At 51.2% G+C, this 25724-nt stretch overlaps 1 protein-coding gene across 9 annotated transcripts in view; it reads left to right on the forward strand.

Annotated features, from left to right (window-relative positions):
- The first annotated feature begins 1428 nt into the window (after positions 1 to 1428).
- Positions 1429 to 25724, forward strand: part of atp2b1a (ATPase plasma membrane Ca2+ transporting 1a) — a 36365-nt gene continuing 12069 nt past the window's right edge. For 5 of the 9 annotated variants that reach the window (XM_084700960.1, XM_084700963.1, XM_084700965.1 and 2 more), the window contains exons 1-12: positions 1429 to 1589; positions 7955 to 8410; positions 14219 to 14416; positions 15106 to 15363; positions 15747 to 15872; positions 16925 to 17080; positions 18210 to 18245; positions 21642 to 21797; positions 22677 to 22891; positions 23388 to 23630; positions 24046 to 24287; positions 25367 to 25604. In XM_084700960.1, the coding sequence (XP_084557086.1) occupies positions 8218 to 8410; positions 14219 to 14416; positions 15106 to 15363; positions 15747 to 15872; positions 16925 to 17080; positions 18210 to 18245; positions 21642 to 21797; positions 22677 to 22891; positions 23388 to 23630; positions 24046 to 24287; positions 25367 to 25604 (2061 nt within the window). In that variant the 5' untranslated portion in view covers positions 1429 to 1589; positions 7955 to 8217. Of the gene's footprint in view, positions 1590 to 2058; positions 2189 to 7954; positions 8411 to 14218; positions 14417 to 15105; positions 15364 to 15746; positions 15873 to 16924; positions 17081 to 18209; positions 18246 to 21641; positions 21798 to 22676; positions 22892 to 23387; positions 23631 to 24045; positions 24288 to 25366; positions 25605 to 25724 lie in introns of those variants that run through there. The other 4 variants (XM_084700962.1, XM_084700964.1, XM_084700966.1 and 1 more) reach the window with 2 other exon arrangements.

Consider the following 25724-nt stretch of genomic DNA (forward strand, 5'->3'; position numbering starts at 1 on the left):
CTAGAAACAACATGTATCTCTCACCACTGGATACTTGTTTTGAAAGAATTAGATACTTAAGGTCAAATAATATATATATTTTTTTATTATCTAGGCTCAGGGCACTGATTAAACTATTAATACTGCTAGTAGTACCACTTCTTCAACTACTGCTGCTACTATACGACTACTGATAGAAGTTTAAACTTAGACCTTCTGGTACAACATTACCACAGTTTCAGTCTGAATTACAACATCCTGAACATGTAAATGTTTTCCCTGTATGTCTTTTGAAGCTGTTTCTGTGCAGCTCAAGTCAACAACAGACATCCTTCAGTTTAAAGGAGACAACAGAGACATTGTCCTCCGTTCAGGATCAACTGGTTTCTTGTTTCCTTCGTTCGGGTCCAACAATGAATCATAAATCGCAAAGCAAGTGACCAAATCCACATAAGTTAATGTATGTATCTGTATATGCAAAATGAGAGTGCAGATGTGTGGTGTAGGGTTTGCTTACAATTACACACGCACATGCAAACAAGCTGCTCCTGCACCTCTCTATGTGTTGGGATGGAAATCAAAACCTTACAACTCACAACAAGCAGATCATCAACCACCAGAGCACTGACCCATTTTGCAGCATTATAAACCCTAGATTCCTCAGTAAACTTTGATTAACCCAGGATGAATATGGTAATATTAACATTGAGTATTTAGTTTAGTCTGTGCTGCAGAATTACTGTTGAAACTAAAATATGTTTGTTTTTGTGTTGTTAAAGGGCTCAATCCTTTGTCATTTAGACAATGTAGGCAATTAGTGCACATTGTGTGTATGTTTGCTCTCGTAGTGGGCCTCACCTGTGGAGGTTGTGTTGGTAAGGGAGGGTGCTTACACCACCCACAGAATGATCTTCAGAGTTAAGGTGTGAGGTAGAATGTGATGGTTCTGTTAGATTCAGCAGTGAAGTAATGTCACATTCAATTGCAAGTCACAAACGTTCAGTCTGAAGAAAATTCTTTGAGTGGTTTAAACACCCCCCCCCCCCCCACACCTCCTCCTCCTCCTTACCGATGCTACCTCAACGTTTGCGGCTCTAGTGCCACAACGCCACAGAGGCTACACACAACATGCACTAGTACATTTTCTGCACTAAAAGCGCTACGTCATGGAAAGAATGACGTCAGGTTTGATTAGCCGCTGGGGAAGACGCGTTTGTAGTCTGTGGGTGGAGTTCAAACAACCAACAGAGCGATGTTGCCGCTGAGCCATGCAGAATGCACTGCTTGCCGATTGCTGACTTTATCATATGAAAAGGCAAATAAATATAAATCTTGCGTATCATAAAGAGCGACTGGGTGAAAAAAAGGGAGTGCGAGGCAGATCATGACGTAACCGTTTCCACAGGCGACTGAAATGTTGGTTAAGCCAATGGGGATGTACATTCGTATCCGTGCCCATCCTCCCGACGTGCATCACATGTCCCTAGCGATGTTGTGACAGTAGAGTGGGCGGGATTTTACCTCAGATTGGGGAGAGAAGGGTAGTTTGTGGTGAGACTGAGGGAGAGCGAAAGAGAGAAAAGGATCTGAGGTGATTTTCAGGGAACGGAGTAAGTATCATTTGAGGTATTTTCGCTACTGTTAGGTAGCATTCAATTAGCAGTTGACATTAGCGGAAATAAATCTCCATGTGGATGAACCGGTCTATCTTATTTACTCAAATGTGATATAACGGTAAGCGTTAGCCAGTTATAGCTAGCTCATTGACGTACCGCTGCTCGTGTGCCTGTAGATTGCAAGCTTCATCTTTAGTGAGAGAACATTTGACACTTGTGCAAGACGCCATCTGATACACAATTAACGCTCCTTGTGATTCACTTGTATAGCCTTAGTTGGGACAGACGTTGTCAAACGTGACTTTATGAATAACATTTAACGTTAGTTAATTTTCATTTGAACATTCCGGCCACACTGCATGTTCAAGTGAGCGTCAGATTGCTATGTGTTTATGACTACTGCACAGCTAGCCCGTGAGTTGAAGTTTAGAGCTCGTGTTTGGCGTCTGTAAACCACCGGGCAGCGGAACGGGATTTTAAAAAGTGGGCAAATACACGCACTGCAGTTTTGAAAAGCTCGTTGACACTTGAAGGTGGTGGTTAGTGCTATTGGCCAGGTACCTATGTGGATACGTTTACAAGCTGGTTTCATGGTAACTACTCCTTAACCTTTATTAACTAGCGAGCTAGCTCGAGCTAGTCAACTGAGGAACAAGACGGAATCACAGTACAATGTAGTTTTAGGTGGCTACTAGCTCACTGTGCGTTAAAAGGGACTGTAGATACAAATGCTGTTGTATCGTGTGTGGTCATCTTCCGTAGTCTGTCTACCCTTATTCGAAACCACCCGATTCGATTCGGAATTAGCTAGCGAAATATGAGTGAATTCGATTGTCGGAGTCAGATCTCATTAGCTAGTAGCTTAGCTCTACGTAAAGTACTGACATGCAGTGTCAGGGACTCACCATGGTGGATATTTCCATAATGGCTACGCCAACATCATTAACGTTAAGCTTGAAATGGCATAGGCGAGAACATTTACTTATGTTTGTCGGATTCCTATTTAGCTACCGTTATGCCACTTGATAATGTACCTAACGTTGGCATCGTTTCATTACTTGACTGGCTTGGTAGCTACTAGCGTTCCAAACCATGGTGGATTTGAAAAGATTCCGTTGACACCGGGTGAAACGCCTGCACGCTTCTATCTTGATTTGCTGTGGTAGCCAGCTAGCTTGCTTTATTTTTTGACAGCTAACACTAGCTACATTCTCGCTGGCTGACTACTGTAGCAATACTTGGACGTTTTTTGTTTTTTAAGAACGTAACGTCAGCTTGCTAGTCAACTTTCAACTAACGTGAATGGATTTCCGTCCTGTCTAAAAACGTCATATTTCATATGTTTGCTCTGCAATTCAAATCAAATTCCGACGACAAACGTGAAATATGTAGAAGTCTAGCTAAACGTTAATGGAACTCGGTCATGAAGCACACGACGTTTGCCAGCTAGTTTGCCACCATTGCTTATGGCTGTCAGGTCTGAAGCTAACCAGATAACTAGTTTCAATGTTCTTTTAAGTATTATCAGGGAGACTCTTGGTGGAAAAAATACTGTTGCGGATTGCAGTCATCCAGGCAGAGGTAGTATTTAGCAAACGTTATCCACAACATACTTTGCTTCGTAATGTTCACGTCTAAACCAGCGAAAAGTGCTCGTTTAAAACCCGGCGCCCAGCAATTCCAAGTTGTATATAATTGTACAAATCACTGTATATATGATTTGTTCTAAACAGCATGTATGATATCAAACGACGTCCATATTTTGACCTTGAGTAGAAATATTCCAAACAAAGTTTTTTTTCTCGTTTACGAACGGCAAAGCTTCTGACTTGTGTGTGGGTCTGAATGCCAGTAGCTGATCACCTTTTGGTGTCTATAAGAAGGGATCAGTTGTTATCCTATTAAAATGGCACTCGTGTTACTCCACCGGTCGCCTGCAAACTATTCATCCCTGGCTGCGCGCTGCAGACTTCAGGGCTTAAAATGAACATTCTCTTGGCCAGGTGGTGTTGAATAATCATTCATTGTAAGCTTGTACGTTTGCAAATATTGACCGTATTGATGATATGCGTTGATTAATGTATATCACAGCACCTATATGTCATTTATCTAATCAAGTTACGCTTGTGTGATCGATTGGTTACCATTAGAGCGTTCCTTGCTGTAAACTAATCTAGCATAGGTTCAGTATGAGTTCACTTTGTGAGTTTCCGCTGCTTGATTTGATGTGATTTGTGGCTGTCAGATTCTAGTGCTTACAACGTTTTTACAGGATATTTCTGATGCTGTTAAATGGTACCCTCATCCATTAATGGTAATTTTTGGTTCTGTTTAAGGCCTAGTTAAAGCTTGCTTGAACTGTGGAATCCATGTTAATCACAGAAATAAGCCTTTTAATGTTTGCCTATTCTGATTTATTCGTTTCACACATTCCTTTTTTTCAAAGACTGTTCTCATAACAAGAAATCTTCTGCATCAAATAGAAGAAATTACAGTTCTAATCCACCTTAAAACCCAACTGTGGAAACTTGGTAATTGAGCCCCTTCACTGCAGAAGGCAGTATTGTTTATGTAAGAGGCAGAAAAGGCCTTTGTGATACATTAATCTGTGGTGACATTCAAACCCATGTAGGCTATCATGGAAACCTAAAATAGTTTTCTTCTGTACCATTATGTACACTTTTTAATTATGTTACTTTTTACTGAAAATTTAGTTTTAACCAGTTATCCTTGTCTCCAGTCAATAATAAGGGCATCACCTAGGTCTGACTTATTACTGGTTTAGTGAAGCCATATTGAAGAGTTCAGTTACTCTCTTTCTTCCAGCCCAATCTTTTAAATTCAACGCTAACGTTCAATCAGTTCCTAACATTTAGCATATCGCTCTGAGATAGACATGTCTGTTGTGCTGTCAAACAGACACTGTTCCTTCTGGCTTTGAATAAACAAATAGCCCAAATCTCTATCATTTTGGGACTAGCCCTGTGCTTCAGCAACCAGTAAAAGCATGTTAAAGTGTGCTTTAGTACGGCGCTCGCCATTGGACGAAAGCTCAGTAGTGGGGCCCCCCATGACGGCTCTAAAATAGTGGGGGCTGCAAGGTCACACTGTGGCAGCAAATGGCAGCAGGACTTGTGTCCGCAGAGCTGCACAGTGGAGAGTCACAGATAACAAAGAACCCAGAGGCCTCTCATCTTCAAAGCCAGCCGGTCAAAGACAGTTTATTCTTAAATATTTTACACTGTAAAGCGGTAAAAGACAAATAGCCCAAACCGTGGGCTCCATAATCCGACTTCTGTTCTGTTAAGACAGACTCAACTCTATTTCTGTAAATTATTGTATAGAAGGGAATTTGTTTGAAAACAAAATGTACATTTTGTCGTTATTTACCTTCGCAAATAAAGGGGTGAGTGGGAGTAGACGAGAAAGCAAAGTGTCTCAGCAGGGATTCTTTCTTCAGAGTCTCAACATGAGTTGGCAGGCCTGCTGTATGTGGCTCTGGTTGAGCGCTATCCTAAGTAGTATTCAGTCTAGTCTGGTGTGAAGTGGCTCCCTTAGAGATCAGAACCATTCAGAGATCTGTACCCTTCACATTTACACGCCCTGGCCCACTTCAGCAGGGCTGTAAGCATGGACGTGAGGGGACAGTCTAGGGGAAGCTAAATATAACCCTCCTCCACCCCTTCCCCCCACCGCCAGCTCTGTTGCAGAGGGATCCCTGGAATTGCTGTCCTTGACTTGCATCGAGTAAGTTGGCACATCGAGAGCTCCAAACTGCCAACCGTGACCAAGAGGGTTTCCTTAGATCGAAAGGCATTGCTGAGACGTCCACCAGCCCTAACCCCAGGGTGGCGTCTGGAGTTAGTCCCCAAATGTATCTTTAAAATGCTTTTTTTTTCTTCTTTTCATTCAGCTGCCATGGCTATACAAACCAAAACGAAACTGCAAGGCCATAGGACTGTTTCCTGTCTAGTATTGTAGTTGCTGCTCTCTCTTTGGTTCGCTTTTGGAGCTGAACAGAGGGTTAACTTTACTCCCATTATCTTTATTCAACTATACCACGCCAGCTATTTGCTCTGATATCCAATCAGAAATGATTTTCCACTGTTGTGACATGTGACCTGCACTGTCAGCATGTAGCACATGTTGGCAGAGGGCCTGGGGGAGGAGGGCCCGGGAGCGTGGGGGAGGAGGGCCCGGGAGCCTGGGGGAGGAGGGCCCGGGAGCCTGGGGGAGGAGGGCCCGGGAGCCTGTGGGAGGAGGGCCCGGGAGCCTGGGGGAGGAGGGCCCGGGAGCCTGGGGGAGGAGGGCCCGGGAGCGTGGGGGAGGAGGGCCCGGGAGAGTGGGGGAGGAGGGCCCGGGAGAGTGGGGGAGGAGGGCCCGGGAGCGTGGGGGAAGAGGACCGGGGGGGAGGAGGGGCTGGGGGAGGAGGGTGGAGGGGCTGGGGGAGGAGGGGTGGAGGGTCCGGACACGGACCATATGGGCGGTCTGTGTACTCGCTGCTGTTAAGGGCAACTCAGATGTTAGTGGGAACAATGAGGGAAAAACACGTAGAGTCGTACAGTGAGATACGTGACAAAGGAAAGTTGTCTGGCACGGTCATGATTTATTTGTATGAATTATGTTCCTGGTTGTTGTGGTGTAGAGATGCTGGTAATTAGTTCAAGGTAGAAGTTCTTAGGTCAAAATCACAGTAGAAGCCAGAAAGGTTTTGATCAGGAACTTCAGCAGAAAGTTTTTTTCTTTTTTGGTCACATGGTGGTAAAATCTATAAGCGGAGCACTAGTTCCACTGAGGTGGCAGTAAAAGTTTCACTTTGTGTTTTCACACATCTGATAACTGTAAAAACACCACGTGAAAATATTTTCGGCAGAGACCTCTGCTTATGTTTTAAGACCTCACCCTTAACTTGCGGCCGGTGCAGAGGTATTTCCCTCTGAAATGAGGCTCGATGTCACCTCAGAAATGCAACCAGCCCAGCAATTATGTAGAGTAATGAATAATAAATCCTGTCCTTTTTCCATGACAGATGGCTCCAAATAGAAGTTCAGTGTGTGACAGAATAGTTTCCAAGAGTACGTTGCAAGCTCTCTCCTTTTGTCTATTGGAGAAAAACGAGATGGCTGTGAACGAACGGCATCTACGTTCTTACTGCAGTCGCAGCATATGTTCTCTAGATCAATGGAAGAGGGGAGTTTGTTGGTGGAAACAGTTCGATGTTAACCAAGGAGGAAGATCGTTGCTGGTTCAGTTCGTTGTGTTCCAGCAGGAGCAGACAGACACTAATGCAGACAGTGAGTTTAAGTGACTGCCCAGCTGGTGGCCTCTCGACCAGAGGCTGGAGCACTTTATCAGAGTAGGAAGTTCCGCCCCCGTCTACACTGGTATATTCCTCCAGGGACACGCCGGTTCATCCTCTGTGCCTTTCTCTCCATGGCCTGTCTGTGTGGATCACAATTTGACACACTTGTATCGAGGAAGAAATGGGCGATATGTTCGCGCAAATTAGAGTGCATCTCACTTCCTCATTTCAGTGGAGCAGACCCTCTGATTGGTGTGAATGTGGTATGTCATGATCCGCAGGAAGAAATTCATCAAATCAAATCCTCCTTAAAAAAATGATGAGCACTGCTGCGCTGCAGTCTGCACTTGGGAATGAATCACAATGGGGGAGGGAGGGGGGGGGATGGGGGGGTAGCTGAACCTACAGCAGCCAGTTATAACAGCATATTAACATTACAGTTCAGCTCTGCAGACTAGCGACTGCATTTCTCTCCCAGTGCCAGAGATAGAGGTTTGTTCTTATAGGATGGAACAGGAATCTGGTCTGGGTAATCATTCACCCAACCTGGCCTCTTCTCCAGATTTAGTGCTAGTCAAAGTAAACGATAAGGTCATCTTAAAGTCAGGCCGGCGTGAGATCTTGATGGACATGCAGCAGTGGCGTTTTGATTAAGATATTCTTAAATCTTCAAAGACTGCAGGAAATTACATTGTTTTGAAAAAAAAAAAAGTGTTAGCTTAATTCTGTGTGCTGCTGTCGTCAGTCTCAGGGCAGGTGTTCCTTCCCACGCATCACGAAAGAGGGAGGTATTTATCCTTGCTTCAAAAGGGTAAAATATCACGTTGAGCTCTCCCCAGTGACCTGAGGTTCCTGGGATATTTTTAGACACGGGTCCTGGTAAGCCTCTGCAGTAGAACCATAGAACCTTCTGGAGAAGTTACCATGTACTGTCGCCTGCACTCCTTACCGCTCTGAGCTTGTTTGCACCAAGGAACTGGAAACTCAATATCGTGATGCTGTTTGATATGTTTCGCTTAGTGACCTGTTTTTTTCTCTCTCTGTCTCCCTCCTCCAGATCCTTGGAGGGTGTGTTCTCTGCCCGCGGACGGCAGCATGACAGAATAGGACCTGATCTGCCGTCGTTGGAGGGAAATGGATTTTGATCTAAGCGAGTCCTGTTACTACCTGGAGTCAGACTCGACCCGCCACTGAAGGACTTGAGTTGTTTATGGGAACTACTGCTGGGCCGGCCCCCTTGAGGATTTAAGAACTTCTCTCTCTCTCTCCCCACCCCCTTTGGGACGCCACCGTAGCTGAACCAGCAGGGAGGAAGACGGGATGGCCAACAACTCATACAGCGGGGTGAAGAACTCCATGTTGGAGGCCAATCATGATGGAGCCTTTGGCTGCTCGCTCAAAGACCTCCGGGATCTTATGGAACTGCGGGGGGCGGAGGCCATAAGCAAAATAGGAGCATCGTACGGAGATATTCAAGGACTCTGTTCCAGATTGAAAACGTCGCCTGTAGATGGTAGATACCCTGCTCCCGCTTCCTCACTGCACATAATCAGTCTTGTTTCCTTCTGCTCTCCCTCTTCATTGGTCCAGATGGGGGGGGCAGGGGTTCTAGTAGAAAAGGATGTTTGGCTCGGAACGTTGTGTCGCAAACAGCTTGTCTTGTGAGTGTGTCATTGGCCGTGTCATCCACTTTACCTTGACATCACTTCCTTGGAAAGCTCATATGCCAGACAGGTGGTCCTGACCTAGCCCAGTCAAGCTCTATTTCTGGGCCTGTGTGTCTGCCCCCTCTCACTTCTCACCTCTGTGTGTGTGTGTGTTTGTAAGGTTCTGAAAGACCAGCTGTCTGCCTGGGCACCATACCAGACTGTGGGCAGGTCAATGTTCCACATGTGTGTGTGTGTGTGTGTGTGTGTGTGTGTGTGTGTGTGTGTGAGTGAGAGAGAGAGTCCTCCTCTGTGTCAGACAGGATAGGGGGGTGTATGGTCGGTCAGTGTGAGGTTTTAGCGTCGAGGGCAGGACATGAGATAATCTCCGGAACAGCTCCGCTCGGCTCTCCTGCAGAGCAGACTGCCATCTCCCTCGCTGTGCCTTGGAGACGCCCACAACCCACTCCTGAGTGCGGCAGGCTGCAGGCTGCAGGCAGGCTTCAGGCAGGCTGCAGGCAGGCTGCAGGCAGGCTGCAGGCAGGCTGCAGGCAGGCTTCAGGCAGGCTGCAGGCAGGCTTCAGGCAGGCTTCAGGCAGGCTGCAGGCAGGCTGCAGGCAGGCTGCAGGCAGGCTGCAGGCAGGCTGCAGGCAGGCTGCAGGCAGGCTGCAGGCAGGCTGCAGGCAGGCTGCAGGCAGGCTGCAGGCAGGCTGCAGGCAGGCTGCAGGCAGGCTGCAGGCAGGCAGAAAGGCTGGCTGGCTGGCTTCCCCTCAGAGCTTCATCGCTCGGGGGTCCACCTCGCGTTTAAAATTCCCAATGTAACGACTGGGTAACATCACAACACAACACACATGCACTGAGGTACTGATTTAACAGTTCATTGGATTCTTGACTAGCCAAGACATCCTAGCCAGTACATCCTTCCTGGGCTGCTGTTGTGTCCTCCCAGCCTGGTGCTCTGTCCTGTTAGCGCAGTAGACCATCACATCACACCCTGCTGAAGTGCAGAGTCACCTCAGCTTACGGGTCATCTCTGCACTAACTACAGTCCAGAAGTCTCTGTCTCTCTCTCTCCTTCTCTCTCTCTCTCTGTCTGTCTCTCTCTCTCTTTCTCTGTTTGTCTCTCTCTTTTTCTCTGTCTGTCTCTCTCTCTCTGTCTTTTATAGACGGTCTGCCTAATCACCAAGGTGACCTTGAGTGAACCCTTGGGGGAAGGGATTTTCAGTTTGATCCCAGATTAAAACCGTACCACGTTCATCCATTGGGCTGCTGTGGCACTGCCTCACCCCTGGAGTCACGCCTCCTCTATGGCACTGCCTCACCCTGGAGTCACGCCTCCTCTATGGCACTGCCTCACCCCTGGAGTCACGCCTCCTCTATGGCACTGCCTCACCCTGGAGTCACGCCTCCTCTATGGCACTGCCTCACCCTGGAGTCACGCCTCCTCTATGGCACTGCCTCACCCCTGGAGTCACGTCTCCTCTATGGCACTGCCTCACCCTGGAGTCACGCCTCCTCTATGGCACTGCCTCACCCCTGGAGTCACGTCTCCTCTATGGCACTGCCTCACCCTGGAGTCACGCCTCCTCTATGGCACTGCCTCACCCTGGAGTCACGCCTCCTCTATGGCACTGCCTCACCCTGGAGTCACGCCTCCTCTATGGCACTGCCTCACCCCTGGAGTCACTAATAATTGTAGTTTTGTGGTTTGATTGACTCTTCAGTGTTAAGTCTGGGTTTGGGCTAACAATGCATGGCTCCTCTGTCAGAAGGACAACACAGAACCTGTCAATACACTTTCTATCATCCGAGTCTGCATGTGGCTGTCAGAAACATCCCCTTTCCAGACTGGTCTTCATGTTGGTTTAGTCTACTTGAAGCATGGATCCTGCCCTGCTGCCTGTCCCATACAGCTCCTGCTGTAATCCCATCAGGACTGGGAACCATTGGTTTCTTCTCATCTCTCTACAAATTCACAGATTCATCTTGAATCCTCAAGGACGGATTTGCAGCATCTCATCACAGAGCTGTAGTTAAAACACCCTTAAGCTGTGCCAGCAAGCAACCCCACCCCACCCCCACCCTGTGTTGGGTGGAGCAGAGCGGTCAGCCTACAGCTTTCACCAGCAGTCCTCTGCATACCCAGGCTCCTACAGCATCAGCTGCTGTGGGCCCCGGGGCCATTGGAGTGGCTGTGCTGTGTTCCTCTCAGTGTGTGGCTGTGCTGTGTTCCTCTCAGTGTGGGCTGTGCTGTGTTCCTCTCAGTGTGTGTGGCTGTGCTGTGTTCCTCAGTGTGTGTGGCTGTGCTGTGTTCCTCAGTGTGTGGCTGTGCTGTGTTCCTCACAGTGTGTGTGGCTGTGCTGTGTTCCTCTCAGTGTGTGGCTGTGCTGTGTTCCTCACAGTGTGTGTGGCTGTGCTGTGTTCCTCACAGTGTGTGTGGCTGTGCTGTGTTCCTCTCAGTGTGTGTCTGTGCTGTGTTCCTCTGTGTGTGGCTGTGCTGTGTTCCTCTCAGTGTGTGTGGCTGTGCTGTGTTCCTCTCAGTGTGTGGCTGTGCTGTGTTCCTCACAGTGTGTGGCTGTGCTGTGGTCCTCACAGTGTGTGTGGCTGTGCTGTGGTCCTCACAGTGTGTGGCTGTGCTGTGTTCCTCTCAGTGTGTGGCTGTGCTGTGTTCCTCTCAGTGTGTGTGGCTGTGCTGTGTTCCTCACAGTGTGTGGCTGTGCTGTGTTCCTCTCAGTGTGTGGCTGTGCTGTGTTCCTCTCAGTGTGTGTCTGTGCTGTGTTCCTCTCAGTGTGTGGCTGTGCTGTGTTCCTCTCAGTGTGTGGCTGTGCTGTGTTCCTCAGTGTGTGGCTGTGCTGTGTTCCTCTGTGTGTGGCTGTGCTGTGTTCCTCTCAGTGTGTGTGGCTGTGCTGTGTTCCTCTCAGTGTGTGGCTGTGCTGTGTTCCTCACAGTGTGTGGCTGTGCTGTGTTCCTCACAGTGTGTGGCTGTGCTGTGTTCCTCTCAGTGTGTGGCTGTGCTGTGTTCCTCACAGTGTGTGGCTGTGCTGTGTTCCTCACAGTGTGTGGCTGTACTGTGTTCCTCTCAGTGTGTGGCTGTGCTGTGTTCCTCACAGTGTGTGTGGCTGTGCTGTGTTCCTCTCAGTGTGTGTGGCTGTGCTGTGTTCCTCACAGTGTGTGGCTGTGCTGTGTTCCTCACAGTGTGTGTGGCTGTGCTGTGTTCCTCTCAGTGTGTGGCTGTGCTGTGGTCCTCACAGTGTGTGGCTACACCTGGCTCCTTGCCACCCACGTCTGACACTTGTGTTTTCAATCGGCTCATTCAGACAAATTAAGCCGTCATTTCAGATTACAGGAGCCTAACAATCGAAAAGGGATTTATAATTAGTTCTTAAATCTCCTTACTAATCTGTTAACTGTTTCCTGCCCCCCCCCCCCCCGTCCAGTTTATTATTTTGCAACATTGATCACGGTCAAAACCGTTATGTTCCTTTAATACTTTTGTATTTGGTCCAATATGCTAAATGCCGTGACTCATAGCACTCCCCCCTCCTTCATCCTGCACAGTACTAGGACGTTACAGCAAGCTTGTGGGTTTCTAGTATGCAGACAAGACAACACATAGTTGGAGGTTGTAAACCTTTTAACCGTTGGCCTCTGCAATCACTAGGTGTCTAGGTGAAGGGCTGCTCTCGAACCCCAGACAGATCTGGCCAACACCAGGGCTTTGGGGGTCAAACAAGGACAAGCTAATGAGAGCCTTGATGATAAGCTCCTGTGTTCAGAAGTCCAGGTGGACGTGACAGTGATCAGACACTCTCTGTTGTCTGATGACAGGCTGTTAGTCTTACTCTATCACTAATGTGTATTTAACAACTGCAAAGAAAGAAAACACATGGAAAATTAAAAGAGGGGGGTGGGTGGGGGTGTTGGGTCATAAGCTGTCAGCATGTTTTAATTACAGGAGAGAATCAAAGCGTAGGGCGAACGACTGCCTGGTGAGGGAGGTCTCATCCCTGCGTTGCCCTGGTGAGGGAGGTCTCAGTCCTGCGTTGGACGCAGCTCCAGACCTCAGCTATAGCACGTCTCTTCACCCTCCCCCCTCCCCCAAGCTGGGGTTGATGGATGGTCCCGGTCCTCTGTACTTGATGAGGTGTGAACATGTCATCAGTTGTAATGGGATGGAGGACCTTGACTTTAGTGCTTGGCTGTGTAGAGAGAGCTGCACCAGCAAGACCTCTAGTCTACAGTGCTCAGAGGATCTGAGAGATATCTATGCACTCGATGATCAGTAGATATTCCGAGGGTTGATTATTCCATCCCTCCCCCGGCATCCCTCCCTCACCCCACCTACCCAACAGCACTGCCCGTCACACCCCTGTGATGTCACCGTCGCTCACCGTGCCTGCAGACTGTGCGGGTGCTCACACACACACACACACACACACACACACACACACACACACACACACACACACGTGTTACTGTTGGCTCTTCTCCTCTCGCCTCCTCGCTGCCTGTCCTCTCCTCCCGTCACCCCTGTCTACAGCTCTGCACTCAGCCCTGAGGCCTGGCTGTCATCAGCAGTTTCACACAGTCCCTCCCCTCCCTCTCCCTCCTCCCCTCCCCCTCTTCCTCTCTCTCTCTCCCTCCACCCCTCCCCCTTTTCCCCTCTCTCTCTCCCTCCCCCTCTTCCCCCCTCTCCCTCCTCCCCAGGCAGGCGTGAATAGAGCTGAAAAGCAGCCGTGCATCAGGAGCACGAAGGGCCTTTTTCATGGTGACCCTGCCTTGAATACAGGGGAGTCCCAGAGCAAGCATGTCAATGGGTCACTGGAACGCTGTCTGTCTGTCTGTCTGTCTGTCTCTGTCTGTCTCTGTCTGTCTCTGTCTGTCTCTGTCTGTCTGTCTCTGTCTGTCTGTCTGTCTCTGTCTGTCTCTGTCTGTCTGTCTCTGTCTGTCTGTCTGTCTGTCTGTCTGTCTGTCTGTCGATGTCTGTGTTTGTGTGTGTTCGCACGGGTGAATAGCTCCGTAGAGGCAGTCCAGAGCAGGGGGCAGGGAGTCCTGAGGCGGGGAGTCCTGAGGCGGGGAGTCCTGAGGCGGGAAGCGGAGGCAGGGACTCGGAGGCGGGGACTCGGAGGCAGGGACTGCACTCTGAATCTAAAATGGTCGCTGTGTCACTCCGGTTTGTGGCGGATAATTCCTTCTTTGAAATGCAGCGTGTGTGTGGGTGGGCTTACTGTTGAATTGATCACCTTCACATCCGTGCGAGTGAGGCCGTGTTGGGCTTGATGTGTATTGAATGGGTTGTGCTGTCGGGACTGATCACACTTTTGGAAAAGTAATGAGTTTCTGAAACATGGCTTGGCCTGTCAGAAATGGTGATGCCCTTTGGGAACTTTATTTTTTGTGGAGGACACTGACAAAATACAGCTCCTTGACCTTTCTGGTGACATTCTGAGGAAACTAGATTTGACTGTCGACCTCAGTTCAGTCACTAAGCAACCTGCTACCTGCCTGCTTTTCCCCCTTAGTAATGCCGTAGTGTCATCCTGTAATGCCACACAAGCAATGTCAGTAGATGGCATCAACATTACTGTGTTCACACACTCAGTTTTGACATGGAACTACGAAACTGTGACATAAAAAAAGTTGGATTCTAATTCTCTCTCCCTCTCTCTCCTCAGGTCTAAGTGGACAGCCCGCAGACCTCGAGAAGCGAAAAGAAGTTTTCGGGGCGAACTTAATACCTCCAAAAAAGCCAAAAACATTTCTTCAGTTAGTGTGGGAGGCGTTACAAGATGTGACGCTCATCATCCTAGAAGTGGCAGCCATAGTCTCCCTAGGCCTCTCTTTTTATAGACCTCCAGATGCCGAACGAGATCGTAAGCACCTCCTAATGAACATCTACTCACTGATGCACCATGAAGACGATGGGTGTCTTTTCTAGCCTTCTTATGCAATAGCTACGTCATCCACGGCAGTAATATTGTATTTTATAGCAATAATACTTTTCCCCTTTTGTGAAAGGGTTACCGTTATGAAATGCTGTAGTTTCAGTGTTATCTTGAATCTTCACCGGTGCTAGAGATGCCCTCGGTTTTCTGTAATGTAACATTTGATATGAGGGGCTGTCGTTTACAGACATCCTGTATCATAAAACTAGATTTCAATACTTTTCAGTGAACTTTCTCTGGTTGGTCTAGGGTAATCAGCAGGTTGCTGTACTGTGATGGATGTATAGATAAGAGAGAGATGTATAGATGAGTGATGGATGTATAGACGAGAGATGGATGTATAGACGAGAGATGGATGTATAGAAGAGAGATGGATGTATAGACGAGAGATGGATGTATAGAAGAGAGAGAGATGGATGTATAGAAGAGAGATGGATGTATAGAAGAGAGATGGATGTATAGACGAGAGATGGATGTATAGACGAGAGATGGATGTATAGACGAGAGATGGATGTATAGACGAGAGATGGATGTATAGAAGAGAGATGGATGTATAGAAGAGAGATGGATGTGTTTTCTAGAAGCGGAGTGCGAGTCAGTGTGTGTTGTCCCTGCAGACTGTGGGAAGGCAGCAGGTGGCGTGGAGGATGAGGGTGAGTCGGAGGCTGGCTGGATTGAGGGCGCAGCCATCCTCCTCTCTGTGGTGTGCGTGGTGCTGGTGACGGCCTTCAACGACTGGAGCAAAGAGAAGCAGTTCCGAGGCCTGCAGAGCAGGATCGAACAGGAGCAGAGGTTTACGGTGGCCCGCGGAGGACAGGTCATCCAGATTCCTGTGGCTGAGATCGTGGTGGGGGACATCGCACAAATCAAATATGGTAAAGGAGTAGTGAGGGGAGGAGAGCAGTGCACGGGGGGGGGGGGGGGGCTGGTAGGGCGGGGCTGTGGGCGGGGCTGTGGGCTGTGGAGGGCTTGTGCTTCCTCTGGAGTATGTGTGGACCGCTTGTGTCTTTTACCTCCTTGTGAATATGTTCAGAATCAGAATACGGTTTATCTCCTAGTTAGTTTTTACACATTCCAAGGAATTTGCTTTGGTAGGTTGGTTGCATAACAATCAACATAGTTGGTAGATAAAACGTGTACTGAAATATTAAAAAGCACAATTTACAAAAAGATGAATAATAAATGTAATGCAGATTGGTATGAAACCCTATCAGATGTGTAGCATGTGAGCCGTACAGTTCCTACCCTGTGTCTCCAGGGGACCTGCTGCCTGCCGACGGCATCCTCATCCAGGGGAACGATCTGAAGATCGATGAGAGCTCCCTCACCGGAGAGTCAGACCACGTCAAGAAGAACCTGGAGAAAGATCCCATGCTGTTGTCAGGTAGCCATCTTGTTCTGCTCCAGGCCTGTCTGGGGGTCTCCTCCAGGCCTGTCTGGGGGTCTGCTCCAGGCCTGTCTGGGGGTCTGCTCCAGGCCTGTCTGGGGGTTCTGCTCCAGGCCTGTCTGGGGGTCTCCTCCAGGCCTGTCTGGGGGTCTGCTCCAGGCCTGTCTGGGGGTCTCCTCCAGGCCTGTCTGGGGGTCTGCTCCAGGCTTGTCTGGGGGTCTCCTCCAGGCCTGTCTGGGGGTCTGCTCCAGGCCTGTCTGGGGGTCTGCTCTAGGCCTGTCTGGGGGTCTGCTCTAGCCTGGAGCAGGCTCTGCTAGGCCATCGGGTGTCTTGTCACCTCCACCACGGCCGTGTCAGATAATGTGGTGTCTCAGTCCCTCCAGACTAGAGATGGATAAGGCAGCCTCTAATCAACACAGGCCAAGAGGAGCTCTTTTTAAACTCTCTCTCTCCCTCTTCTCTCTCTCACCCCACTCTCTCGTCTCTTTCTCTCTCCCTCTCACACCACTGTCTCTGTCTCTGTCTCTCTCCCTCTCACACCACTGTCTCTGTCTCTGTCTCTCTCCCTCTCACACCACTGTCTCTGTCTCTGTCTCTCTCCCTCTCACACCACTGTCTCTGTCTCTCTCCCTCTCACACCACTGTCTCTGTCTCTGTCTTCGTCTCTCCTCCCCTGTTCTCAGACTGGCAGAGTGCTAGTCATTTAGCTTTGTAGAAAGCCTGTTGTGGCCTTCTCATGTTTCCATTAATTGACCAGGGCTGACAATCGGTTTATGATTAAAGACTGTCGAGTCTGTGTTTGTGCTGCCGCCAAAAAACAAGTGTTGAGTCTCCTCAGTGTAAAACAGAACTGTGTTTTTGAATACACCTTCCAAACCGCAGTGGCTTTTATAGAGCCTGCTGCACAGTTCCTCTTTCAGAATCGAGTTCTTCAAAATTATAATTAAGCGGGGAAACAGCTGGCATGCATACTGTAAGTGTAGCATTAGACCGCTACGTCTGTCTGTCTGCCTGTCTCACCTCACCTCACCTCACTCCCCTGTCTGCAGGCACCCATGTGATGGAGGGCTCAGGGAAAATGCTGGTCACTGCCGTGGGTGAAAACTCTCAAACTGGAATTATCTTCAGCCTGCTGGGGGCGAGCGAAGAGGAGGACGATGACGAGGAGAAGGAGAAGAAGAAAGAGAAAAAGAAGGAGAAGAAAAGTAGGTGTTGGGGCTGGTGGTGGTGGTGACGTTTGTCGGATGCGTTTAAAGGCACAGAAGCAGTGCCTAATACGTGTGGAACAGAGAAGTGTGTCTTAACAGTGTTTTACCCGTGTATGCAGTCTGTGTAATGAGGTCAAGCACAAAGATAGAGTTTGTTCAGCCTCATAGAGAGCACAGGGGAGAGAGGGCTTTCACCAGCCCAGCTCAGACACAGGCCCTGCTAGTGAGAGAGCACAGGGGAGAGAGGGCTTTCACCAGCCCAGCTCAGACACAGGCCCTGCTAGTGAGAGAGCACAGGGGAGAGAGGGCTTTCACCAGCCCAGCTCAGACACAGGCCCTGCTAGTGAGAGAGCACAGGGGAGAGAGGGCTTTCACCAGCCCAGCTTAGACACAGTGTCCTGGAGCATAGCACAGGTCAGAGGTCAGAGGTCAGGGCTCAGCTGTAGCTGGAGTTATTATGGGATGCTGGGGAGAATGTTAATGTGGAGTTATTTTGTACAAGCTCTGGGTTGTAGCTCCACAGTGCCTGAAGAAGACTGAACCTCACGGCTGCTCACTTCTGTGTCGACATAATACTACTTATTCTATTACTACTAATAATACTACTACTTATAATACTACGCCGTTTGCTGAAGTGGGAGATCCCTTGAGATTCCTGAAATGTGTTTTATCTTAAGTGAATGTGTATAAATCACAACTGTGGACTATCTAAGGTTGTCAGCTGCATTCCTACTTATTCTTCTGTGTGTGTGTGTGTGTGTGTGTGTGTGTGTGTGTGTGTGTGTGTGTGTGTGTGTGTGTGTGTGTGTGTGTGTGTGTGTGTGTGTGTGTGTGTGTGTGTGTGTGTGTGTGTGTGTGTGTGTACCTATGAGCCTCCCTTATTCTGGATGACCTGTTTCCTGCAGCGCTATGTTCATGTCCTCCCTCCTGCAGACCCACCTCATCTGTTTGTCGGCTCAGAAAATACCTCGCTCGCTCTCTCTCGCTCTCTCTCTCGCGCTTTATCAAATCAAAGCTAGGATTTACATCATTTCAAATGCATTAAGCTGGTGCTCAGAAGTGCAGCCGTATTCAGATGTGTTCAGAAAATGTAACTTGAGTGTTCTTCTGCTCCACCATTTCCCAGATAAAAAGCAGGAGGGCTCTGTGGACCGTAAGAAAGGTCAGTGACTGCTTCCTTCATGTAGCTGGCCTCACTGTGGTTCCCCTGTTCCTCAGCCCACACTGCCCAGCGCACGAGGCTAGCTGTGGTTTCCCTGTCCCTCAGCGCACGAGGCTAGCTGTGGTTCCCCTGTCCCTCAACCCAGTACTGCCCAGCGCACATGGCTAGCTGTGGTTTCCCTGTCCCTCAACCCAGTACTGCCCAGCGCACATGGCTAGCTGTGGTTTCCCTGTCCCTCAGCGCACGAGGCTAGCTGTGGTTCCCCTGTCCCTCAGCGCACAAGGCTAGCTGTGGTTCCCCTGTCCCTCAGCGCACGAGGCTAGCTGTGGTTCCCCTGTCCCTCAGCGCACGAGGCTAGCTGTGGTTCCCCTGTCCCTCAGCGCACAAGGCTAGCTGTGGTTCCCCTGTCCCTCAGCGCACGAGGCTAGCTGTGGTTCCCCTGTCCCTCAGCGCACGAGGCTAGCTGTGGTTCCCCTGTCCCTCAGCGCACAAGGCTAGCTGTGGTTTCCCTGTCCCTCAGCGCACAAGGCTAGCTGTGGTTCCCCTGTCCCTCACCCCAGCGCTGCCCAGCACACAAGGCTAGCTTCAACTGTCGAGGCAAGGCTTTAACGCTATCAATTAATACTCCAATCAAACGCTTCCGATCATGAGGTAAAGCTGGCGGTGTCTAAACGGCTTTGAGTTGAGCTGTGGTGCTGAGCTTTGCCGTGGTCACTAACACCTCGGACGCGCGGTGTGTTCCTGGTGCCTGGCACCTGAGGGTCCTCTGGTGCTCCTGGGCCTGCATGGTGCCTGGGATCTGAGGGTCCTCTGGGCCTGCATGGTGCCTGGGACCTGAGGGTCCTCTGGGCCTGCATGCAGGACACGCCCCCTTCTGTCTCGTCTCATGGCTCTGTGACTTGAACACGTCGTTATCTGCTAGTGCATCCCAGCAGCCTGGCTTCTGCGGGCTTTCAAAGCCAGCCTGCCCTCCTCCTCCTTCCCTCCCCCTCCTCCCCACCCCACCTCCCCTTCCCTCCCCCTCCTCCCTGCCTCCCCTTCCCTCCCCCTCCTCCCTTCCTTCCCCCTCCCCCTCCTCCCCTTCTCCCCTCCCCCCTCCTCTTCCTGGTTCATTCAGCGCTGAGCGGCAGGTGCTGCAGAATCCAGTTATGACGATTAGTGGTGAGCAGATTAATGCCCTGCTCCAAGCCTGGGGGAGGAGCATCTGTTTCTCCCCCCCCCCCCCCAGACTCAGTCCAACCCCATTGTTATTTCTTATAACAACATCCTGATGGCCTACCTCATTTTGGTCTGAACACAGTGAAGGGTAGTGGGGTGGTACTGAGCTGCAGCGGTGACAGTCTGAGTGGTGGAGAGAGGCCAGGTCTGGTGTGTTGAGGGCCTGGAGAGAGGCCAGGTCTGGTGTGTTGAGGGCCTGGACTGGAGAGATGCCAGGTCTGGTGTGTTGAGGGCCTGGACTGGAGAGAGGCCAGGTCTGGTGTGTTGAGGGCCTGGAGAGAGGCCAGGTCTGGTGTGTTGAGGGCCTGGAGAGAGGCCAGGTCTGGTGTGTTGAGGGCCTGGACTGGAGAGAGGCCAGGTCTGGTGTGTTGGGGGCCTGGACTGGAGAGAGGCCAGGTCTGGTGTGTTGAGGGCCTGGACTGGAGAGAGGCCAGGTCTGGTGTGTTGAGGGCCTGGACTGGAGAGAGGCCAGGTCTGGTGTGTTGAGGGCCTGGACTGGAGAGAGGCCAGGTCTGGTGTGTTGAGGGCCTGGACTGGAGAGAGGCCAGGTCTGGTGTGTTGAGGGCCTGGACTGGAGAGAGGCCAGGTCTGGTGTGTTGAGGGCCTGGACTGGAGAGAGGCCAGGTCTGGTGTGTTGAGGGCCTGGACTGGAGAGAGGCCAGGTCTGGTGTGTTGAGGGCCTGGACTGGAGAGAGGCCAGGTCTGGTGTGTTGAGGGCCTGGACTGGAGAGAGGCCAGGTCTGGTGTGTTGAGGGCCTGGACTGGAGAGAGGCCAGGTCTGGTGGGTTGAGGGCCTGGACTGGAGAGAGGCCAGGTCTGGTGTGTTGAGGGCCTGGACTGGAGAGAGGCCAGGTCTGGTGTGTTGGGGGCCTGGACTGGAGAGAGGCCAGGTCTGGTGTGTTGGGGGCCTGGACTGGAGAGAGGCCAGGTCTGGTGTGTTGAGGGCCTGGACTGGAGAGAGGCCAGGTCTGGTGTGTTGGGGGCCTGGACTGGAGAGAGGCCAGGTCTGGTGTGTTGGGGGCCTGCCCACAGTCCCTGCTGCACAGATTCTCCCTCTCTGCCAGGAATGAGCAGTAATCCGTTGGACTGGGATTACACGCGCCGCATCGCCGCGTCAACACAGAACCACAGGCTGCAGCACACGAGTAGCAACGGCTTCACAGCCTCCCCTGACACACACTCACACACACTCACACACACTCACACACGCCTGTATGCTGATGGTCCGGGGAGCAGCCCCAGTAGACGGCTCAGAGAGGATGATGTCATCACGCAGGGGCGCCTGGGGTCAGAGGTCAGCCCCTGCTGACCAGACCTTCCATACCCCAGCAAGCCTCCGAAGTTACTCAGTCAGACCAGAGTCAGTGTGGTCAAGCCTGGTGGGGGAGGGAGGAGAGGGATGAAGGGATGGAGAGAGGGAAGAGCTTTAAAGGAATTTAAACGGTGTCTGGCAGTGTGCTGGGGCGTCGCTATGCCAAAGCAGATTCCAGACATCCCATAGCCCAGCTTGCAGTTGAGGAGCTCTGAGTGGGAATAGGGTAATTAGATTCCCGACCCCTTCCCTAATTACATTTGGACCGGAGTCAGAGGAGTAGACGTAATTACAGTGACATTTCTTCAAGTTCTTCCTTGAAAAGCTCTCCTCGCTGGATGGAGACTGACATACAAGTGGTGCCAAAAACATGGCACCTTCTCCAGTCCCCTTGTCAGTCAACTGTTCCCTCAGTCAAGATTGAGGCGAGGAGATTTGGGCCGCGCTGATCAATCTAACGTGATCGTTTTTTGTCTTTTAAAATGGACTCTGATTAGCACATCAAAACCGACAACTTTTCCTCTTTGATTCCAACCCCTTTGGACAGATTCCTGTTCTTCGGAAGTTCCCCTGAAGTCAGCCACAAGCCCTAACCATTTCTGTTTAGTTCAAACTTACAGTGGGTTCATCTGTACACTGCTAATACGTGAGCCTCACAATGTCCCTCCCTCCCTCCCTCCCTCCCTCCCTCCCTCCCTCCCTCCCTCCCTCCCTCCCTCCCTCCCTCCCTCCCTCCCTCCCTCCCTCCCTCCCTCCCTCCCTCCCTCCCTCCCTCCCTCCCTCCCTCCCTCCCTCCCTCCCTCCCTCCCTCCCTCCCTCCCTCCCTCCCTCCCTCCCTCCCTCCCTCCCTCCCTCCCTCCCTCCAGGTAAAGCCCAGGACGGTGCAGCCATGGAGATGCAGCCTCTGAACAGCAACGAGGGAGGTGATGCAGAGGAGAAGAAGAAGACCAACCTGCCTAAGAAGGAGAAGTCTGTCCTCCAGGGCAAGCTCACCAAACTGGCTGTTCAGATCGGCAAAGCAGGTCGGGGGAGAATGTCTGTCTGTCTCTCTCTCTCTGTTTGTCTGTCTGTCTCTCTCTCTCTGTTTGTCTGTCTGTCTCTCTCTCTCTGTTTGTCTGTCTGTCTCTCTCTCTCTGTTTGTCTGTCTGTCTCTCTCTCTCTGTTTGTCTGTCTGTCTCTCTCTCTCTGTTTGTCTGTCTGTCTCTCTCTCTCTGTTTGTCTGTCTGTCTCTCTCTCTCTGTTTGTCTGTCTGTCTCTCTCTCTCTGTTTGTCTGTCTGTCTCTCTCTCTCTGTTTGTCTGTCTGTCTCTCTCTCTCTGTTTGTCTGTCTGTCTCTCTCTCTCTGTTTGTCTGTCTGTCTCTCTCTCTCTGTTTGTCTGTCTGTCTCTCTCTCTCTGTTTGTCTGTCTGTCTCTCTCTCTCTGTTTGTCTGTCTGTCTCTCTCTCTCTGTTTGTCTGTCTGTCTCTCTCTCTCTGTTTGTCTGTCTGTCTCTCTCTCTCTGTTTGTCTGTCTGTCTCTCTCTCTCTGTTTGTCTGTCTGTCTCTCTCTCTCTGTTTGTCTGTCTGTCTCTCTCTCTCTGTTTGTCTGTCTGTCTCTCTCTCTCTGTTTGTCTGTCTGTCTCTCTCTCTCTGTTTGTCTGTCTGTCTCTCTCTCTCTGTTTGTCTGTCTGTCTCTCTCTCTCTGTTTGTCTGTCTGTCTCTCTCTCTCTGTTTGTCTGGTCTGTCTGTCTGTGTGTCACAGCTACACACACCAACAAACACACACATCCACACTCTCAGCTATAGAAACTGGAAACGTCTAGGACCCACATGAACACAGTTCCAGTTACACACAACCACATCTGCATTGTAGCCTCTGGTGGTCATCCAGCCTCTGACCTCTCCTCCCTCCTCCTGCTCCCAGGCCTGGTCATGTCAGCCATCACGGTCATCATCCTTGTGGGGCTCTTCGCTGTGGACACCTTCTGGGTCCAGGGCCTGCCCTGGGTGAAGGACTGCACCCCCATCTACGTCCAGTTCTTCGTTAAGTTCTTCATCATCGGCGTCACCGTGCTGGTGGTGGCGGTCCCTGAAGGCTTACCCCTGGCAGTCACCATCTCCCTGGCCTACTCTGTCAAGGTACGTCCCTGCCGCCCCGCCGCCCCGCTGGCCGGCCCTGCCCCGCGGTGTCACTGTGGCCGGCCAGCCTGGGAGAGGATACATTAAGTCGACGGGATTCCCTAAAGCTGGGGATTGATCCCTTCTAAGTTGTGAGCTAACGGGTATGAGCTAACGGGTATGAGCTAACGGGTATGAGCTAACGGGTATGAGCTAACGGGTATGAGCTAACGGGTATGAGCTAACGGGTATGAGCTAACGGGTATGAGCTAACGGGTATGAGCTAACGGGTATTATCTGAAGTTCAGGAGTAAACCAAGTCCTCGACCTGCACTGTCCATGATCACTTGATCACATGATCACATCACTCACTAACGAGTCGGACTTCATATGAGCATAGTTCTTCAGCAGTCCTAGTCTATTAGCAGGCAAGTTCAGAGAGGCTTAACGCTTGTATAATCCTCCTCTCTTCCTCCTCACCTCTCCTCCTCTCCTCCCCCTCCTCCTCTCCTCGTAGAAAATGATGAAGGACAACAACCTGGTGAGACACCTGGACGCCTGTGAAACCATGGGCAACGCTACTGCCATCTGCTCTGACAAGACCGGAACTCTGACCATGAACCGCATGACCGTGGTGCAGGCCTTCCTAGGGGACAAACACTACCGGAAGGTTCCGGAGCCCGATTTCGTCCATGCCAGCATCCTAGACCTCCTGATCGTGGGGATAGGGGTGAACTGTGCCTACACCACCAAGATCATGGTAAGACTGGCCTGGTCGAGTCCAGGACGGTTGGGGAGGGGGTGGGGGGTGCTGGGGTTTAGACTTGGCCTGGAGCTGTTAGCTTGTGGCCCGGGGCTCAGGAAGATCGTGGCCCCGAGCTGTGTGACGTTTAGGATGAACTTGACTTTTCAGACTCCGTAAGGGTACACAATGCCCAGAGGCTCAGAGAATCTGGGAAGCCCAATTTTATTTTGAATGTCAAGGGAATGAGAAATTTAACGAGTTTAAAGTGGCCTAAAACTGTTTCCTCACACATGGTGTAACAATTTGGTCTTACTTTCCCTCCCACCCTCCACACCTCCATCTCCCTCTCTCTCTCTCTCTCTCTCTCCCCCCCCCCTCTCTCTCTCTGTCTCTCCCCCCCCTGTCTCTCTCTCTCTCTCTCCTCCCCCAGTCCCCAGAGAAGGAGGGGGGTTTGCCCCGCCAGGTTGGTAACAAAACAGAATGTGCCTTGCTGGGCTTCGCCAAAGACCTGAAGCGTGACTACCAGGCCATCCGCAACGAGATCCCTGAGGAGAAGCTCTACAAGGTCTACACCTTCAACTCCGTCAGGAAGTCCATGAGCACAGTGCTGAAGAACGCAGACGGAAGCTTCCGGATGTTCAGCAAAGGAGCGTCAGAGATCCTGCTGAAGAAGTGAGTTGGATCTTGTTGTGTGTCTGGAGTGTTCCTTCTCCTGGGTGGAGATCTGGATCCAAGCTTACGAGCCGTCAGACGCTCAATTTAATATTTGATATTTGGAGCGTACTCACGGTACTGTATTTGACCTTGTCAGTCTTGCATTACGGAGGACAGTAGTAATGACGTGTGGATACCAGGACACAGAAGCAGCAGCAGGAGACTCAAATCAAACTTCTGAGTATTGTTAGCTGTCAAAGCCTTTAAACAGGTTTCCATGGCCAGGTCTTAAAGGAAGTGTGTGTGTGTGTGTGTGTGTGTGTGTGTTTGCACATCCATGTAACAGCTTAGGCACTTAAGTAGTTCAACTGCATCCTACCAAACTCCTTAACTTCAGGTCTTAGAAGCTGGCCTGGAGGAATGAGCTGGTGCTGACTGTAAGCCTCTTAGCCAAGCTTGCCTCCTCCATACCCTCTTAGAATCAGACGTCAGAGTTGTGGCCTTTGTTTTCACACGTTTAATCTCCCTCCAATCATCCCCTCTCCCTTTTTTCCCTTCCCCCTTTTCTGCATGGCCTCCCTCCCCCCTCCATCCCCCCCTTCCTTCGCTCCCTCTCCCTTCCCCCCACCTTCCCTTCCCCTCACCCTTCCCTCCCTCCCTCTCCCCCCTTCCTTCCCTTCCCATCCCTCCCTCTCCCCCATCCCTCCCCCCCCCTTCCTAACCTCCCTCCCTCTCCCCCCCTTTCCCTCCCTCCCCCATCCCTCCCCCCGTCCCTCCCTCTCCCCCCCCTTCCCTCCCTCTCTCCCTCTCCCCTCCCTCCCCCATCCCTCCCTCCCCCCCCTTCCCTCCCCCCTTTCTTCCCTCCCTCCCTCCCCCCCCTTCCTTCCCTCCCTCCCTCTCCCCCCTTCCCTCCCTCCATCTCCCCCCCCCCTTCCCTCTCTTCCTCCCATCCCTCCCTCCCCTCCCTCTCCCCTCCCTCCCCTCCCCCATCCCTCCCTCTCCCACCCCTTCCCCCCTCCCCCATCCCTCCCTCTCCCCCCTTCCCTCCCTCCCTCTCCCCCCCCTTCCCTCCCTCTCTCCCCCCTCCCTCTGTCCAGGTGCTCCAAAATCATGACGGCCAGCGGCGAGGCCAAGGTGTTCCGGCCGCGTGACCGTGACGACATGGTAACCAAGGTGATCGAGCCCATGGCGTCCGAGGGCCTGCGCACCATCTGCCTGGCGTACCGGGACTTCCCTGCCTCCGAGGCAGAACCCGACTGGGACAACGAGAACCACATCCTGTCCTGCCTCACCTGCCTCTGTGTGGTGGGCATCGAGGACCCGGTCCGACCTGAGGTCAGTGGGAGAACAGCCCCCTCATCCCCCCCCTCCTCTCTTCTGCTCCCCCTCCTCTCTCTCTCTTTCTCTCTCTCTCTGCTGTGCTGGGTTGGGTATTGAAGGTTTTAATGTTTTCTT

The sequence above is a fragment of the Hypomesus nipponensis genome, chromosome 7, assembly GCF_054491055.1.
Source record: "Hypomesus nipponensis isolate SF chromosome 7, ASM5449105v1, whole genome shotgun sequence".
Classification (NCBI taxonomy): domain Eukaryota; kingdom Metazoa; phylum Chordata; class Actinopteri; order Osmeriformes; family Osmeridae; genus Hypomesus; species Hypomesus nipponensis.